Source organism: Folsomia candida, unplaced genomic scaffold, assembly GCF_002217175.1.
Source record: "Folsomia candida strain VU population unplaced genomic scaffold, ASM221717v1 Fcan01_Sc032, whole genome shotgun sequence".
Lineage (NCBI taxonomy): Eukaryota > Metazoa > Arthropoda > Collembola > Entomobryomorpha > Isotomidae > Folsomia > Folsomia candida.
The window spans coordinates 1294542-1312207 of NW_019091224.1; the positions used below are offsets into that span (position 1 = coordinate 1294542).

Below are 17666 nucleotides of genomic sequence, written 5' to 3' on the forward strand. Positions count from 1 at the left end.
TTATAAATTACAATGCCAGTTATGAGTCGTATTGTCGTATACTATCATTATTAACAAGTTACTCGGCTACAATACAAAAAATCAAGTGGTGCTTCGTTATTTCATGTTTTTTTTGCAAGCTCCGAATAATTTATCTTGTATCTTGAAAAAATTATTTCAAATAAATATCTTGTATCTGGGATCACAGCAGATAAAATTTATCTTGTATCTTGTGTAACTCTAATTATTTGTATTTAGTATCTTGTATCTTGGGTTTCGTTCAAAATATTTTGTATCTTGTATCTTGTATCTTTGCAACAAAATATCTTGGCCAACCCTGCAATTTTGCTGATTCGATCAGATCCACGAAGATGAGGAGGGTTCGAAATCTGTGAAATTGTGGGATTGTGGTGACGTCAAGGTTAACAAGATTATCGGAGGATAGGTTTAACCCTAATGGTCCGATTAGATGTGGTGCGAAGTTGTCATGGCGGATCATCACTTCCTGCAGAATGGGAGATATTTGAGATGTGTGATTATTCGTGAGGAATTGGAGGTCGCAACCACGGAATAAATTGTTGAAATTCCACGCAGCTTGGATCGATTGGTAGGTCAGGATAATTATGAGGATAAAGCGATAATTCATTTTGCTGGGCTACTTGAATGGGATTTTGATGAGTAAGGTTGCAATCTAGATTGCTTGTGGTTACTAAATTTTGAAATGTAACCAAATAAATTCTATTTGAGGATGTGTAAAAACTATTTTAACGAGGAGCACCATGGATTATTTAAGTATTTGGAGCTAGCGTACATACATAATTCCGATATAAATTGTGTACATAGTTTCTAAATTATTATATAGAACTTAATATATGGTTTAAGACGTGCCAATCAGAGAACAAAATTACATATGTTCCATAATCACCTTTAATTTGTTATTGACCAACCTAGAGTTGTAATGGAGCACCTTGATGAATATTTGTATATTTCATTTTGATTAAACTTATATAAACTAGATATATCCGCCGTTTGATATGATACCAAAATACAAACGAACTGTGTCAAAGCATAATTTATTCCAGATAACTACATATGTATCGTTTGTCGTGTCGAATTTGGGACCAGTGCAAAATAAAGCCCTAGGGAGCCAAAAAAAACGATAGGAGAGTAGCCTGCTTTTATTTAAAAGCTAAGACAATGGTTTCACTAAAATATTTAAGGTGAATACCAAGATGGTATTAGTATATTTTAATTAGCATAATTGCATGAGGTTGAAATTTATGCATAAAAATAGGTAGAGACTTCTACGCAGTTGAGCTTTGCGTGGACCGGAGCGTGCGATAAGGATAAAAAGCAGTTCGTGTCCAGCTACTTTGAATAAATTAGAAAATATGTAATTAGCTTATGAAAAGGCAAAACACTGACGTGTTTATGTAAGTCTGAAAACAAAGGGGGTGAAGTAGATATTCTATAAATGTGTTTGTACAGATGCTCATATATGTAACACTCTAAATAAATTTGATTAAAATTTACTCGATTTTGAGTAAAATTGCCACTAACACAACTATAGTGTAAAAGTTATCCAATAAAACTTAAAGTTTGTTCAACTTTGAAAGATTGCCCAACCCTAAGTAAATTTTCCCTTTGTCAGGGTAAATTTAACACAATAGTTGTGTTAGTGGTAATTTTACTCAACTTTATTTACAGTGAATGAATGAAAAGTTTCGTAATGGAATAAAAAACCGATGATGATAATTTGTGTTAATTTTTTGACGGCTTCAGTATGTACATACATAACAAAGGGCTGCTTGCTAAGCCATAAATATATACGTAAGCACTAATTTTTTTTAGATTAAGATAAATTTAATCAGTTCATATTTCCATGTAAGCCTGACATTTAGTGTTTTAGCGTGGACCCAAATTCTTTCACTCCAACTTTACGGGTGGAATTTTAGTATAAGATGTACACAAGAATACACAAATATTGACGAGAGTTCCATCAATGGATAATATTTATTTATATATTTTTTATACTTATATATTTACATATTTCTTGTAAAGAGCGGTTCTTAACCTCTTTCGTACTACTGATTTTTAAATAAAATTTCACATCAGTGCGCTGTTGATTGCATAATTATACCTGATAGCAACCAATTAAAATTTTCATGCAGTTTCCAATTTATAAATTTCTTAATATGAAAAACACGAAAAACTTTTTAACATTTGTCGGGATGGGGAAAATACCAAAATTTTAGAAGAAAAATGTCGAAAAAGATCCACTTTTACCATCGAGTTTTCCACAAAATACCATAGAAATAATTTTTTTAACGAAATTTTGTTGTCAGGGTAATAACCACACAAATGTGAGTACTTTCGTCGTTGATAGGTTAAACATAATATTGTGCCCAAGTCCCCCTATTTGGAAAAGATTTGACAATTTAACTTAACGTAGACTTAGGTGACTCATCGCCTGTGACGTCACAGGCCTAAAAATTAGCACATTTTTAATCATTTCTCGGCTTTAGTATTTCATTCAAACATATAAAGCGACAAGTTTGTAGAACAAGCCTTTGCGCATTTATTAAAAATATACACTCCAGATTTTGACAGTTTTTGAAGGAGTTTTTGCAGTTTTTGCAAAAAAAGTGAAAGGACATAAGACCTCCTGTTAAAGAGGATTCCATTTAAAAAAAATTGGCTTATCGTAATTTAAAAAACTCATCGTCATCCTATTTATCAACTTAATTGCTTTGATTGTCTATACTCGACTTAATTGTCCCAGAAAACAATTTTGAAATTATGGTTCCTGGAGAGTAACTATAACGTGGGTAGGTATACGCGTATGTGTAAATCCACCACCAATGGACGATCCACCTACTGCGTATTATATTAGATTTGAATGAATTGAATAAAAACACGATAAAAATGATCTTAGAAGATTTAGATATACAATACGTAGTGAATGGACGCCCCTTCCAAAACAAAACAAAACACAAAACATATGTTCTGGTGAACAAGAAATACCAGATAAAATGCTTTCGCGCTGTTTTTTGCCATGAGATTTTTTGAGACGATGAGTCACCTAAGTCAATCTTAAATTCTAAAACTTGGTCAATCATAAGTAGGAAAGTTTGCTCAAGTTAAAGTTTAAGTGAAATAATGTGGTAAAATTTATCGGATATTGTGTATTTTGCTCAAACATTTATAAATTTTGCAAATTCATATTCGTATTTCGCATGAATAAATTTAAACTATTACCTCGCATTTCACCTTCGCATCGGCGCCATGCGTGAACTTGTGATACTTCAAGGCTGCCTTAGTTTTGAACGTTTTTGGGCACGTGGAACATGCCAATCTACTTCTTGCACGTGGATCCATTCGAAACCTTATCCGGAAAATCTATTTTGGAAATACGCTTAAACTGCACTTGGTTAAAATTTTTCCACCCTTACGCTCGTAATCGACAATGTGTACATAAATATGTACACATGAGCATATGTAATTATTTGTTAGTAATTTAGCGAAAGGAATGACAAGGTTTACATCCACAGGCAATTTTAAAGTCTAAACGTAAAGTTCCCCAAGGTTTTGTATGGCTTTCAGCCCAAGTGTATTTTTAGGAAGAGAAGGGATTAGAAAGTTAGTAGAAGGGTGAAGGTACATAAATGGTCTGCACGGAAGGGCATCTGTAGATACCCTTCCGTGCAGATCATTTGTATTTGCAGTACATGTTGAACAGCCTTTAAAGCTCCCCTTCCGTCCCCTGACTTTAGGTACATGGTACAATTAGGCTTCGTTAAAGCTTCAAGGAGACCGCAGGTGATTGTCAGACATATTTATATCCACTCAATATAATTTCAGCATAAGTAGCTGAAATAATTTCAGCTACTTATATAATTTCAGTGAAATTATATTATGAGCACACATGTACATACCTAGTCGGGTACGAAATTCTTTGATAAACGTTTTTTACTGCAGAAAAATAATGGGTAAGAATTTTTAATTAAAATTTTCTATATGGATGCATAATATACATGTGTATAATATAAAAATACTACCTTTCCAAATTTCCTCTCCTGGAGTACACACGCTTGAGAAATCTGATGGACGGCCGGTCGCTTGGAGCACGCGCGGTTTCTACCGGAAAATGGTCACAAGCGTTGAGAAACAAAATTTGAGAACTTCTGCACCAGTGGAAGTTTTAGAGCAGGTCATGGTCTCAATTTTAAGCCCCAAGTCATAATCCAAATGATTAAGGTCTGCTATTACCGATGGCATTTTTGTGACTAAATTAAATCGATGAAATGAGCTCATAGTCAATTTTGGACAATTTTTGCACCATATGGGTGAGCCGTGACCTTTTAAGAAATTCAGTTTCTATTTTTCACTAGGCCGGACTTCAAAGGTTTTACACTAAGTTTTGCAACTTTGGTAATGTAATTCTTGGCTTGCGCGGTAACCCTTTCTAGAGAAAAACAGGGTTTCGCTTTCTCCAGCAGATTAATTCAAATCCAAACCATCAAAGACTTCGGGGGATGAGATCTTCGACGTTTTCTATTTGCCAGGGGTATGTATGATTTTTGCTTAGTGCAAATTCTTTAATTTTCCTTGTTAAATTTGCGCAAAGCTTAGGATAAGTTTCCACAGGAAACTTATCGAAGAAGTCGAGAAGTGTATCGAGAAGTGTGCGTAATCCAAGCGATCAGTTTACCATCAGATTTTGTAAGTGTGTGTGCTCCAGAAGAGGAAATTTGAATATTTAGTATTTTTATATTATACACAGGTATATTATGCATCCGTGTGGAGAATTTTAATTAAAAATGCTTACCCGTAATTTTTCTGCATTCGAAAACGTTTATCAAAGAATTTCGTACCCGACTAGGTATGTACGTATTTATATGTACGCATGTATGGGTAGACCGCAGTCTATCCAATCTCCTGGCGATGGGACCGTTCAAATATTATGGCATTAGACAGGCAATCATCTTTTCCTCATAGGTAATTATCTCCTCGGGTTAAATTTCCAGGAAAAGTAGTAAAACTTTGGAATATAATCGAACGAGTTTTTAAACCCTTATGCATGCCCCAAATTAGGGTTGCCGGGGGTAACGGGTCGGGTACCCGTTACCCGCATACCCGCACGATTCTTGCGGGTACCCGTTATCTGCGGGTAGCGAGAACTACCCGCACGGGTAACGGATAGTTCAGTTTTTATTTAATTATCCTCATAACTCAGTTCACGAAGAAAGTTAGCAGCAAGTTAACCCATTTACCAACAAAAGCGTCAATTTATTATTTTTCCATTTCAAAATTTGTCATTTGCCAGTAACTAGCGTTTATAACGAGCGTCTCTTTCGGAAACCACAGAAGCCTATGCCAGCCTCATATACATTTCACGACCAGAAAATGTGGAGAAATTATTGTTTCTCAAGTATAAGTTGCCTAAAATATCAGTAATAATTTGACTTGTATTTGTGTCTATTTATGTAAGACTGACGAGATTTTAATTTGTGCTTTGAAGATGAAAACCATGAATCCGATTGAAACCAAGAAATTTATATGTAGACAATTTCTTTTATGAAAAGTTGATTTAAAGCAAAATTTGAAAATTGAACTAAAAATTGAACCTTTTTCAAGCTAAATATACCAAGATTGCCAAGCGAGTATATCAAAAAGTCAGGCCAAAAATTAGAAATCGCGAGATACTTATCTTTCCGCTAAATGGCTCCTTCGAAGAAAAATATGGCGGCAACGTTTAATTTTTAAGTAATTGTTCTGTATCTTTTTCCTCTACTGGACGAAATCCATAGAGGACTTTGAACTCTGTCCACCAATAGTTTCCTTTAAGCGGGTCATTCAACGGAGAAATAAGTGTCATGTAATTCCTATTTTTTGGCTTAATTTTTTGATATACATAAATCGGTATTGCTTGAAAAACGATCCAATGTGTGAATGCCAGCCAAAAACTTTGGTTTCAAAAATAACGGGTAACATCTACGAGTAAATTAGGGCATGCGTTACTTGCATAGCATTATCTCAAAGTACATATCAACCCAAATGAACAATTAATTGATCAAATCAAATTTATTCTGAAGTTTGGTTAGTGTTTAACCTAATTCTCATAACGGGTAGCGGGTAACGGGTACCCGCACGGGTAGTTGTGCTGCGGGAAGCGGGTCGAGTAACGGGTATCATTTTCGCTACCCGCGGCAACCCTACCACAAATTACATTTTAGTCAACTAATGTCACGTCAATTTTTAAGCTATTTAAGTCTTGAAAATATTAGTTTTATACAGCATCTAAGAAAGTCTGGAAAATTTGTACGCTTAAATTTTCCTTTATTGAGCAGATTAAAAGTAAAACGGTGACCTATTTATGTACGCATACCTACAGAGGGTGTCCGTAGATTATGTGGACAGGCTGAATTACCTTGTAGGTCATGAACACGACGAGTTTGAATTGCTTTGGTGTTCTCAATGTGTTCCCCATTCTTCTTGGCAACAAGTATGAGTTTTATTAACCTAACTTATAGGTTATAAGTTAGGCATCAAATCCTACAAGGTTTTATAAACTTATAAATACAGTGGAGAGTAAAAGTAGCAAGCAAGATGACAGAAAAATGGTGCGACTTGAAGTAATCAAAATTTGTTGTCATGTACGATTTACTGCCGAAATTATCAAATTTATTTTATTTGAACATAGCAAAACTCTCCTAGCTACAAAAAACCGTTCAAGCAGAACCAGTAAATAATTCTAACCAAAAATATTTCGCTTCACCTGAAAACGGATAAAATGCAATTAATATAACGTTCCCAAATTTCAATTTTAGCCTTTATCCAGGAAATAATATTGTAATCTAGAAACGTCAGCCAAAAATTTGAACTATTTTATCAAACGAGGCCGAAAATCTCAAAAAAGGTAGCTAAAAACAGTCGCGAAGCACTCCAAAAGCACAGGAAACGCATAGGAAAATAACATTGTTTCTGAGGCTTTTAACTTTTATCAAATTTAAGATGTTTATTCAAATATTACGGCTAACTATTTGGGAATACCTATTATGTGTCGATTCATTTCGTCATCGAAGTTCTAATCGGGTGCAATAATGAAGATATGTACATATATTTATCTGTGTCTCGTCGGCGTATAAGGATATACATATATGTACGTAGAAAAAAACACGAGAAATTTCCTAAATTACAGTCATTCAAGAGTATGACGACGGCAGTGTGTTACCAATCTCGAAAAGTTACAAAACTTCTTCCTGCAGAAGTAGCACTCTGGTCGATTCGCAGGATTGTGGCGCCTCACGTGTTGAGCCAAATAAACTTTCGAGTGGGTAACGTAGTCACATTTATCGCACGAGTGAATCTTATCCCGATTAGCGGAATGTCTCGCCTCCACGTGACGCCTCAAGTTGCCTGATGTTGAACACGTTTTGTCACAAAATGTGCACGAATGATTCCTCTGATTTTCATGCACAACTTTGACATGCTTTTGCAAGTCGGACCTACGTGAGCACATCTGGGGACAACGTTCACACTTGAAAATTCTTCGGGTAGATTTTTCCAAATGTGTAACCTGAACATAAGGGGATATGAATTTATGAATACTTAGCTGAACTTTTACTTCATTTAACCCAACATTATTTGTACCTCGTGGCTTTTTAAATTGCCTGCGCCTGGGAACCTCCTCCCACAAACGGAACAAATGTAGGCCTTCTCCGTCGTGTGGGTGGTAATGTGCGTCAAAAGTACACGCCTGGTTTTAAATTCTTTTCCGCAAAGTGCGCACGGGAATCGGGTAGGATTCTCGGTATGCTCACGTTTTGTGTGTTTCGAAACATCGTCTTTCACTGGGTAAGATTTATCACAGTCAGGAAACCCGCACTGAAACCGAGGCCGTTCGATCGTGCTGTGAACGGCACCAATGTGTCTTCGTAAATCTGTAGATGTGTAAAATACACGGTGACAAATGTCGTAACTGGGTCGGTCTCGGCTGGTGTGAAGCATTCTTATGTGGACGGATAAAGCCAGAGGATTTTTCGAAACTTTCCCGCAGATCTAAATAATAAGAGAAAAACTGATGTACAGTTGAATGTTTCTATTCGCATGTCACTTCATTTCATTGTGCCCATTTTTGGGCCTTGTATATTGATTAAACTCTCACGAATCATTCAAAATACGCAAATGAGATAAGTGGAACAAACATGTAACTGTATTTGGTTTACTGAATTTTTAAATTATTTATGATGATACGATTACCTTGCATTTGACCTTCGCATTGACGTCATGGGTGAACATGTGATACTTTAAACCAGCCTTACTGGTGAGCGTTTTTAAGCACGTAGAGCATGAAAATCCACTCCCTGCACGTGGGTCCATTCGAAATCTTATCCGAAAAAAAATTAGCAAATAAACTCCAACTACACTTTTTCGTAATGATTTGGTAAAAATTGGTCTAAACCAGTAATACTTTATTTTCTACGTATACATATCTTAATGAATGCCGGAATAGTGACCAAGTTTATTTCCTTCGCCCACCTGAAAGTTTAAAACTAAACTTCTACAAGTCTTTTTATCTGAGGAATGGCAGGCCAATTCTATTTCAAAGAAGGGACTGGTAGAGAATGTTCGTAGAAGCCCTCAGGCGACTGACTGCACGCAAGGGCAGTGACTCGGAGCAGCCAAATGTTGAACACCCTTCAAGGCATCCCTTCCCTTATATTTACCTAAAATGGTTAAGGACTTGGTTCAGAATCCCCCGTGGTAACACTAGGCCATTTTTATGTAACTTTGTCCCAGGTTTGCATAGGATGAGCTGTATGTAAAATTTTGGTGTGCGGATGATGCCACCCGATCAATCGCACCCCATCAATCGCACCCCGGCTAACGCACCCCACCATTGCCACCCCTAGGATGATGCCACCCCCGATCATTCGCACCCGAGCAATCGCACCCCTGTAGATGCCACCCCCAGGCCCCGTTTTAGGTATAGGCGAGCTAGGCAACGGCCTAGGGCGCCAGAAACTCAGGGGGCGCCGGTAGGCGCCCCTATGCACTAGATAAAAACAGCTTGGTGGAATTTTATAATTGGTCGTGGAAAGGAATATAAAAACTGACTTTCACTGAAGTCTTAAATCTGTGAAACTATATTCGTAAGTATTGTTGTCAAATTTCAACTTGAGAATCTCGCCAGATGAATTTTCTATTTTAATAATAAGTTGCAATTTGTTCTTAACACTTACAGAAGTGGGAGGTTGTTACAGGGTATCCCGACCCCGGGATGGTACTAGGTTGGGGTTTTGGGGTATTACTGGTCGTAAATCGGTAAACCCAGCGAGTTTTACTATGTTGAAGGGGTTTAACCCGGGTTTTACTGGGTTTTACTGGGGTTTTACTAAGTTTTATGTAAAATTCAAATAGATAAATCAATAGAAACAATTTCCAAGTACATATTTAACTCGAATTAAGTACATACTCTGATTAATATTCTGTAAGTTTCTATATTTATTCAGAATTTTCCTTTATAATCCAAAAATCCCAATTTACAACTTAACTTGAAGTACTTACAATGCAAGTCTTTTACGTGTACAACTCAGATCTGGCTGGGACCAATTTTATTTTGTTCACCACAAAAAATATAGTATATAGTATAGTATTTATTGATATATGGCCAGCAGCCCTCATCAACTTTAAATATTACAGAGTTAGATATGTAAATGTGAATGTAATCGTAAATGTAATGTAGAGAGTAGTCAGAGGAATAGTGGGAAAACCTAGCTAGGATGGAGAGCTAGGAAAACCACTATCACCTCTGGGAATGTGGCCCAGAGGTCCATTCGGCTCTGACTACAGAGACACCCAGGTAGGACAAATGAGTGATAGAGATCATAGGCAGATCTCACGGGAGAGTGGTGATATCCAAATGAGGACGGCACCGTGAAGGCGGAAGAAAGACGAATGAAGGTTATTGGGCGGGGCGTCCACGGACCACAAAATACCCTAGCGCCCTTTCGGGCTCGGGCTAAGTGTCCCCATATGGCCTCAGCCGGGGCCGATCGACACTACCCACTTGCCCCTTCATCCCTTACAGCACAACCGGGTCATGGGACCCCCGTAGCCCCGACTACGCTGCCCACCGCCATGCACGACCCCGCTCCCACTCTTCCACCAACCACCCCCCATGGTCACCACCCCGACATATCAAACAATGACCTACCTGGGGGAGTCCTCCTGGCGTAGATCCTCCCGTGCACTGAGTCCGGCGAGATCCGTCTTCGCCTGATGGCTCAGCTTGTCGTTGCTGGAACGGGTGTGGCAGGGGGTGTTACCAGGCACGCAGGTGGGGGGTGTGAGTGGACGAGGCTCACATGGCGAAATGGCCTTGGGACACACTTTACTAGCCCTGGCACACCCGCGACCCAGATGGAAGAGAATCCAGTTGCAGAGCGAGAGAGAGACACGTCGTGCACGGTTGGATGCCAAAGAGGAACTCTTGTTCACCACAAAAAATAAGCATACCCGTATTTTTACATTTTTCATAATGCGCTAATTTGAGCGCGAGGGGCGAATTTTAAAACGTTTTTCAGCCAAAACCTCGCTTTTTAAAAATTCCGTAAATTTTCAAATTTTAGCGCGAATCATAAAATTCGAAAACATGTCTCTTCAGAATGACCTACCTGACTTATTAAAAATCCAATTGTCTCGAAATTTAATTTTCAAAATTTTTTGCCAGTTTTTGAAATTCATTAAAATTATAAACTCTTTGAAATTTTTAATTTTTCAAAAAATAATGCATGTGGATTTTTTATAAGTCAAGTAAGTCATTCTGAAGAGACATGTTTTCGAATTTTTGGATTCGCGCTAAAATTCGAAAATTTACGGAATTTTTAAAAAGCGAGGTTTTGGCTGAAAAACGTTTTAAAATTCGCCCCTCGCGCTCAAATTAGCGCATTATGAAAAATTAAAAAATACGGGTATGCTTATTTTTTGTAGTGAATAAAATAAAATTGGTCCCAGCCAGATCTGAGTTGTACACGTAAAAGACTTGCATTGTTAGAGTTTGATCATATAAAACACATTAAGTGTTTTTCGGGGTGTTCCTGGCATTTTGCAATGAAGTTTTATTGTAGTTCTTGAAAAAATACATTAATTTAACAAATTAGTGTAGCATTGTAATTTTCAACAGTTCACCCCAAACATTGAGTAAAACCAAGTAAAACCCAGTAAAACCCCGGGGTTGTTGTTTTCAAGGTAAAACCCCGGGTTTTTCCGAACTCTGGGTGGTTATCTCCGAGTTTGGCCGGACCAATCTTAAATTGTTCGCGCTTAGAAATATGTAAACAGATCAATACTTTCTGCGCTTTCTAGAATGCGCATGTTTTCGTCTGTGGCGGAATTTCTAAATAAATTTTCAGCCAAAATCTGGATTTTTTAATACTCTCGGCCTTATCAATGTTTTGATAAATTCCAACTTAAAAAATTATGCACAATTTTTACTCAGAATTGCTTTTCTCAAATTATAAAAATTCGTTTTTTTTAACTATAAATTTAAAAAATTCAACGCTTTTTGCGTCTTTAAAGATTCAGAAAAGCTCGTATCATAAAAATACAAACGTTTCAAAACTTTGAAAAATTAATTTTTATAATTTCGGCTAAGTAAATCAGGCAAATTGGAAAATTAACAGCGTTTTGAAAACAAAATATTCAGATCTTAACTGTCATTTTAGTCATAAATTCCCCCACAATTGCTATCCACACATCCTACAAACCGAAAAAATGTGTGCCCCTTATTTCTGAGCATGAACAACTTAAAGTTTAGAACTCGGAGATAGCCACCTTACACCTCTCCATCTTTAGTATAATTTTAATTTTGAATCAGCAAAGCTTCAAAAAGTGAGAAATCTTAATCAGGCGCCTGTGCCATAATTAAATTAAATTATTTTTTGAGGAATTAAAAATTTGGAACTCAACTTATTTCAAGAAGGTCATTTATGCAAATGAAATTAGTGGAAAATTCAAATTGCATTTTTCTTAAATTTGCGTTATGCAAAATTTGCGCACGATTATATTGTAAGGTGTAGTAAAAGTGTTTTCGTGCACCGACGGTGCGAGCACGTAGGGGCGCGATTATCTTTTTGCCTAGGGCGCCACATTTGTTAGAACGGGGCCTGGCCACCCCTTATCAATCGCACCCCTAGGAGTATCCCACCCCCGATTTTGTGAGATTGTGACAAATTTTCGGGCACAAATAAATGAGTGTAAATATGCGATATGTTGCTGAATTTATTGGGGTTATAAAACAATGCTAGGATTATCTCATAAGTGAGATTTTGAGTTACCGTCATCGTTTTTAAATAATGGACATAATCCTAAGAATTCATGAAGGATTTACACATTAATCCTATTACTAGTAAAAATAAAGCTGAACTGATTAATTTTTAGACCTAATTGTTTATATTTTGACGATATTTGAATTTTTACTGAGATTTATTTTCGTTGATATTGACTTATGTGTTTCAATTTTTACGGAGATTTAATTTTTTATAGATTTTTTGTCGAAATATGAATTTAATTTATTAAGCCTGATGATATTTGAATAAATTACACGCCTTAGGGAAGCATTAAGAAAGTAATATGTACATACACACGTACACGTTTGCTTTATTTTTACTAGTAGCAGGATTAATGTGTAAATCCTTCATAAGGATTGTGTCCATTATGTAAAAACGATGACGCCCTACCAGCACAACCTGTCGGGTTCCGGTACATGTTGCCAGCGCCGATTTTGTGCCAATGTGCCCCATTGAATTGTATACCGATTTCGTGCTGGTACAAGGAAATCGGTATCTTACCGGCACAGTTTTGGTACAGGTGGAACCGTACATATAGTACCGATACCATTTTTGTATAGTGTTGCAGGTACAGTCCCGGTACCCAAAATTTGTTCCTAAACTGTAAGGTACCGATTTCCCTGTACCAACAAGAAATCGTTATACAATCGGTACCGAGAAATGTGGCATACCGGTACAAAATCGGCACTGGCAATGTGCTAGTAGGGCGGTAACTCAGAATCTCACTTATGAGACAATCCTAGCATTGTTTTATAGCCCCAATAAATTCAGCAACATATCGCATATTTACAGGCATTTATTTGTGCCCGAAAATTTGTCAAAATCTCACAAAATCGGGGGTGGGATACTCCTAGGGGTGCGATTGATAAGGGGTGGCATATACAGGGGTGCGATTGCTCGGGTGCGAATGATCGGGGGTAGCATCATCCTAGGGGTGGCAATGGTGGGGTGCGATTGATGGTGTGCGATTGATCGGGTGGCATCATCCGCAAATCTAAAATTTTTGACTCTGGTTTATTAACTGCTAAAACTATTCGGAAAATTTATAAAGAAAAGTTATTGACCCCAAACCACACCCGTCTCGTGTAATCTTGGTTTTCCCAGGGAATATTCATTTTTGTTAAGATCAACGTTTGTGAAAAAACTAGCGAGCAAAATTAGTTTCGGTTTTTGCCAGAAGCTGGATAAATATGTTGTTTAGTGCACCAACTATTTTAGATAATTTATGAAAGTCCAGGAGGTTATTTAACATACAAAATGTAAGGCAAAACCAGTGTCGCCAATAAACAAAGCGCTATATACACCTTCTATCAAATTGATAAATTATCCAAATGATCTCCTCGTCTAGATTGAGGTCTTGGCTTCATTTAAAAATTAAAATATTCCCCATACATACATAAGGTTAGTCAGGACTCTTGATCTAAATTCAAAAATCCACTACAGATTATATGTTGCTATGTTGTGCACCTCCAGAAACATGTGCGGTTTGGGACTAATATTTTCATTTTATAAATTTATTGAGTAGTTTTGCTAATTAATGCACCAGACCCAAATTTTTTACACGCAGCCCATCTTATGCAAAGCTGGGGCAAAGTTGCATAAAAGTGACATAAAAATGACAGTGTTACCACGGGAGATTCTGAACCAAGTCCTTAACATGTTTAACTTTAAAGACTCGTCAATGCCCCGACGTGAGTTTAGTTGAGTGTACATATATGTGTATCCACTCAATTGCAATCACATCAGGGTTCGCTACCCCGGGTTTTTGTGGGTTGGGGTTTTTGGGGTTTTTGTGGGTTTTTGGGGTATCAAATCTCCGGAAAAACCCTAATGCTTAATGGGGTTTTTGCGGGTTTTTGTGGGTTTTTGTGGGTTTTTCCGGGGTTTTTGTAAGATTTTGGGACAGATTGAAACAAAATCCCTTAAACTACAACTTAAATCAATGCTAATTAAATTGACGGATTCATCATGAAATTTTGAGAATTTTCATGTGCGACTTGAATTTCCAAGTTTTATTGCATATTTCCAAGTTTGCATGCGAAATATGAATTTTCGATTTAACAGTCCAACTCAATGATAACGCTTAAAATTGCATGTCAAAATCGTATATTAAATTACTTTTTATCTAATATATAATTTAAAGAATTTTGGTTCAACCTGCCCCAAAATCTACAAAAACCCACAAAAACCCACAAAAACCCAAAAACCCACAAAAACCCCAAAAACCCCGGAAAAACCCGCGGGGTTGGGTTTTTCTAGAAAAACCCCGGGGTTTTCCGAACCCTGAATCACATATCGTCGTACTAATTTTAGAAAGACCGAGCTGCAGTCTATGCTACATTTTAAGAAGACGTAACTACACAAAAAAATTCTACAAAGACCTAAGTGCAATTTTAAAATTATGAAGCGTTAATTACTAAATTAAAATCACACTATAAGCTGAAACGCCAAGTTTGGCTCAACTAGCTTAGTATTGACACAAAATATGAAATTCAAAAACTAAACCTTCCTGTGGTTCTCGGCAGATATATTCAACTAAATGAAACATGGTGTCAAATATATATATCTTTTTCCTCAGGTCAATGAGTCAATCTCGGCAGATTATTCGAAATTTAAAAACCAAGCTCATGGGAGGTGTGGTTTTGACACAAAATGTAACGATATGACACGTAAATTTCAATTCGCTAGTCTAAATGGTGCCAGAGATATATGCATACGAAAAAATTGTTCTGTTCCAAAACTTTTCCAAACCTGCATAAATGTTAAGTTTCAGAATATTTTTAAAACACTCTAGAATATGGACCTCGCAAGGTCTTTGAAATATGAAAATTAGTTTACTATCACGATAAATGCAAATGTATGTACATACATAGATCAACTCATAAAAACCCTCTCTATGGGAACTTCCATAAGTTATGTCACGCAAAAATGACGAATTTCTTGACTGCCATTAATAAGTGTCAGATGGCCTGGACACGATATCATTGGACCCTTGGAGACCCCTTCTCCCCCCTCACCTGTAACATAACTTACGGACGGAACCTATGTATGTAAATGACAAGAAAAACACGATTTGTATTTTGTTTAATGTTTATCAAGCTGTTAATAGACATCGGACGATGATTTATTATCATCCACCGCTTTGGAAACACCTTCTAAATTTTAACTGGGCGTACTAAAATACATATATAACTAAATAGGTTCAGACAAATCTCGATATGTACGCCTAATGATAAAATAAAATATGAGCAATAACAAATTTGCAGGGTGGTTAATATTCCAGAGTGTTACGACGGAAGTGAGACACCATTTCCGCAAAATAGAAAAACTGCTTCTGGCAGAAGTAACACTCTCAACTATTCGCAGGATTATGACGCTTCTTCCGTGGCCTGCACAGTCTCCCGACATAAATCCGATTGTTTCGGTTGAGAAAAGAGCATTTGGCACTGTCTGGTAGAAAACCATTCGTCAAGAATCAAGCTGGTCAAAGTTTTGAGAGACCAGTGGGAAGTCATATCGGAACGAAACTTGTGGAGTCAATTCCATGGCGTGTTTCTGCTCTAATTGCATCGAGGGGAGTTGCTACGTGATACGAGAAGCAGTTTGTCGAAATAGAATTGGAGTTTCTTTAATTTATGATTTTTTGATTGAAAGGTGCCAATACTTTTTGTGGATTAGTTTTGCAAGTTTTCCAACAAATGATTGAAAAAACCTGTTCATGAAATTGAAATCAATAAAACATGATTATAATCGAATACTACATGAAATTTGCAAAATGTGTGCGAAATTTCATGGTAATTTGATGATGTATGCCAATGTTATATCCAATTTTATGTAGCTTGTACCAGGGTTGCCAATACTTCTTGGATTGACTGTACATAGGTCTAAACCCTTGTTAAACTTGGAGACAAATTGTCGCACGGGAAAACCGTATGATTTACCGCTAAAACAATACGTTTTGTCACCAACGAAAAATATCTAACAATAGGTCAAAAATTCATACGACACAGAAGTAACGTCGTTTTTTTAATTAAATCACATAAAATTTTTCTCTCAATATAAATAAATTTTTGTTTTACATGAAAGTATTGATTTTGAAAATAGCGACGTCACACCTGTTGGGCACATGAGTATTTGACTTATTTTCCGCTGGTGACAAAACGTTTGTTTAATCATTACTCAAAAATAGAACATTACAAATTTAGCGAATTTTAATTTTAAAAACTGAGCACTACACATACCACCTCGGCAGGTGAAAATTTACCTCTCAATTATTTAGAGTGTAGGAATTTATGAAATTCTAAACATAACTGCACTTTTTGCTAGATTACGCACTATTTATTAATCACTGCTTCAAAGTTTCTCTATTATCCGAATACTGACTTGATTCTTCTCCTAGAATTTTAAAACTAAGAAGGAAGTGGACAGCAAGGTCTGATTTTATTTTTTGTACGTGGAATGGTGACTTATTCATAGACTTGACACTCTCTCCACCTGAACGATAAATATATTTTTAGCGAGTGAAGGGTCAGGGATGCACTCTGCCTGACAAAATACCTTCGAGGTGGGTGCAGGTTAATGCTATGAAATCGAGGGCACTTTCCTTTCTGACAAAGTTCTTCAATATAGATTGGGCCATTCAAATATTATGGTATAAAATAAATCAGTCGGCGTGCCTCTAATTCAAAATACCTTAATGGGTCCCTAGTATTTTTTCTCAGGATTATGTACTTATGAATGAAGTCCATGCAATTCTTGGAAGGTAAGTGTTTGTGCTTGCATTAATATTTCATCAATTTTTCAGCTGTAATTTACAACTTGTAAAATCTTCCAAAATTTAAGTCTTTTGCAGTTGGCCACTAGTAACTACTACCTATTTCGATATAAAAATTTCCTCCTGGGGAAGAGATTTTGACGGTGAAACCAGTCTTGGCGTTTTTCGACCAATAACATTCAATCTTTTAGGTATAAAATCAGGATAGAGTTTGTAAAATCTAAGTGGATCAAGTACATATATTGAGCTCGTAGGGAATTATATTTAAAAGTGATATGATAAATATGTCAAACTTATTCAGGCACTATGGTCAAGCAGTCAAGCTAGATACTTTCCGACCTCCCCTCGTATTTATTTGTACATATTCCTCTCTCAATACACAGGAAATAGATGCAATCATTATCGATCTTCAGAAGCTGTTGACAGATTTCTGATTATTTTTGAAATAATAACTAAATTTAAATCATGCGGCCTAATTTAAATCAGACCAGATCAAAAATAAATTTCTTCAGTTCCCTTGTTCTCGAGTGTGTCTACGATAGTGTGTCTCTAAACTTGAA

General features: G+C 36.7%; 1 protein-coding gene across 2 annotated transcripts; it reads right to left on the reverse strand.

Moving 5' to 3' along the window:
* Positions 1-6636: 6636 nt before the first annotated feature.
* Positions 6637-16770, reverse strand: LOC118439263 (PR domain zinc finger protein 5-like). 2 transcript variants are annotated; one of them, XM_035860418.1, is made up of 4 exons: positions 16597-16770; positions 8242-8368; positions 7633-8040; positions 6637-7558 (listed from the first exon to the last, which is right to left on the reverse strand). In XM_035860418.1, exons 2-4 carry the CDS (start codon positions 8359-8361, stop codon positions 7181-7183), a joined length of 906 nt encoding a protein of 301 aa, XP_035716311.1. In that variant the 5' UTR covers positions 8362-8368; positions 16597-16770; the 3' UTR covers positions 6637-7180. The 2 variants fall into 2 exon arrangements, with proteins under 2 accessions (XP_035716311.1, XP_035716312.1); XM_035860419.1 differs by lacking the exon at positions 8242-8368.
* Between the last annotated feature and the right edge of the window lie 896 nt (positions 16771-17666).

Bases quoted from the DNA above. Each gene is read 5' to 3' on its own strand.
- LOC118439263 (XM_035860418.1), bottom strand. From the start codon at position 8,361: ATGGACCCACGTGCAGGGAGTGGATTTTCATGCTCTACGTGCTTAAAA. The intron at 8,041-8,241 runs GTAATCGTATCA...CTTATTATTTAG, and splicing joins ATGCGAAGGTCAAATGCAAG to ATCTGCGGGAAAGTTTCGAA. The intron at 7,559-7,632 runs GTACAAATAATG...CCTTATGTTCAG, and splicing joins GCAATTTAAAAAGCCACGAG to GTTACACATTTGGAAAAATC.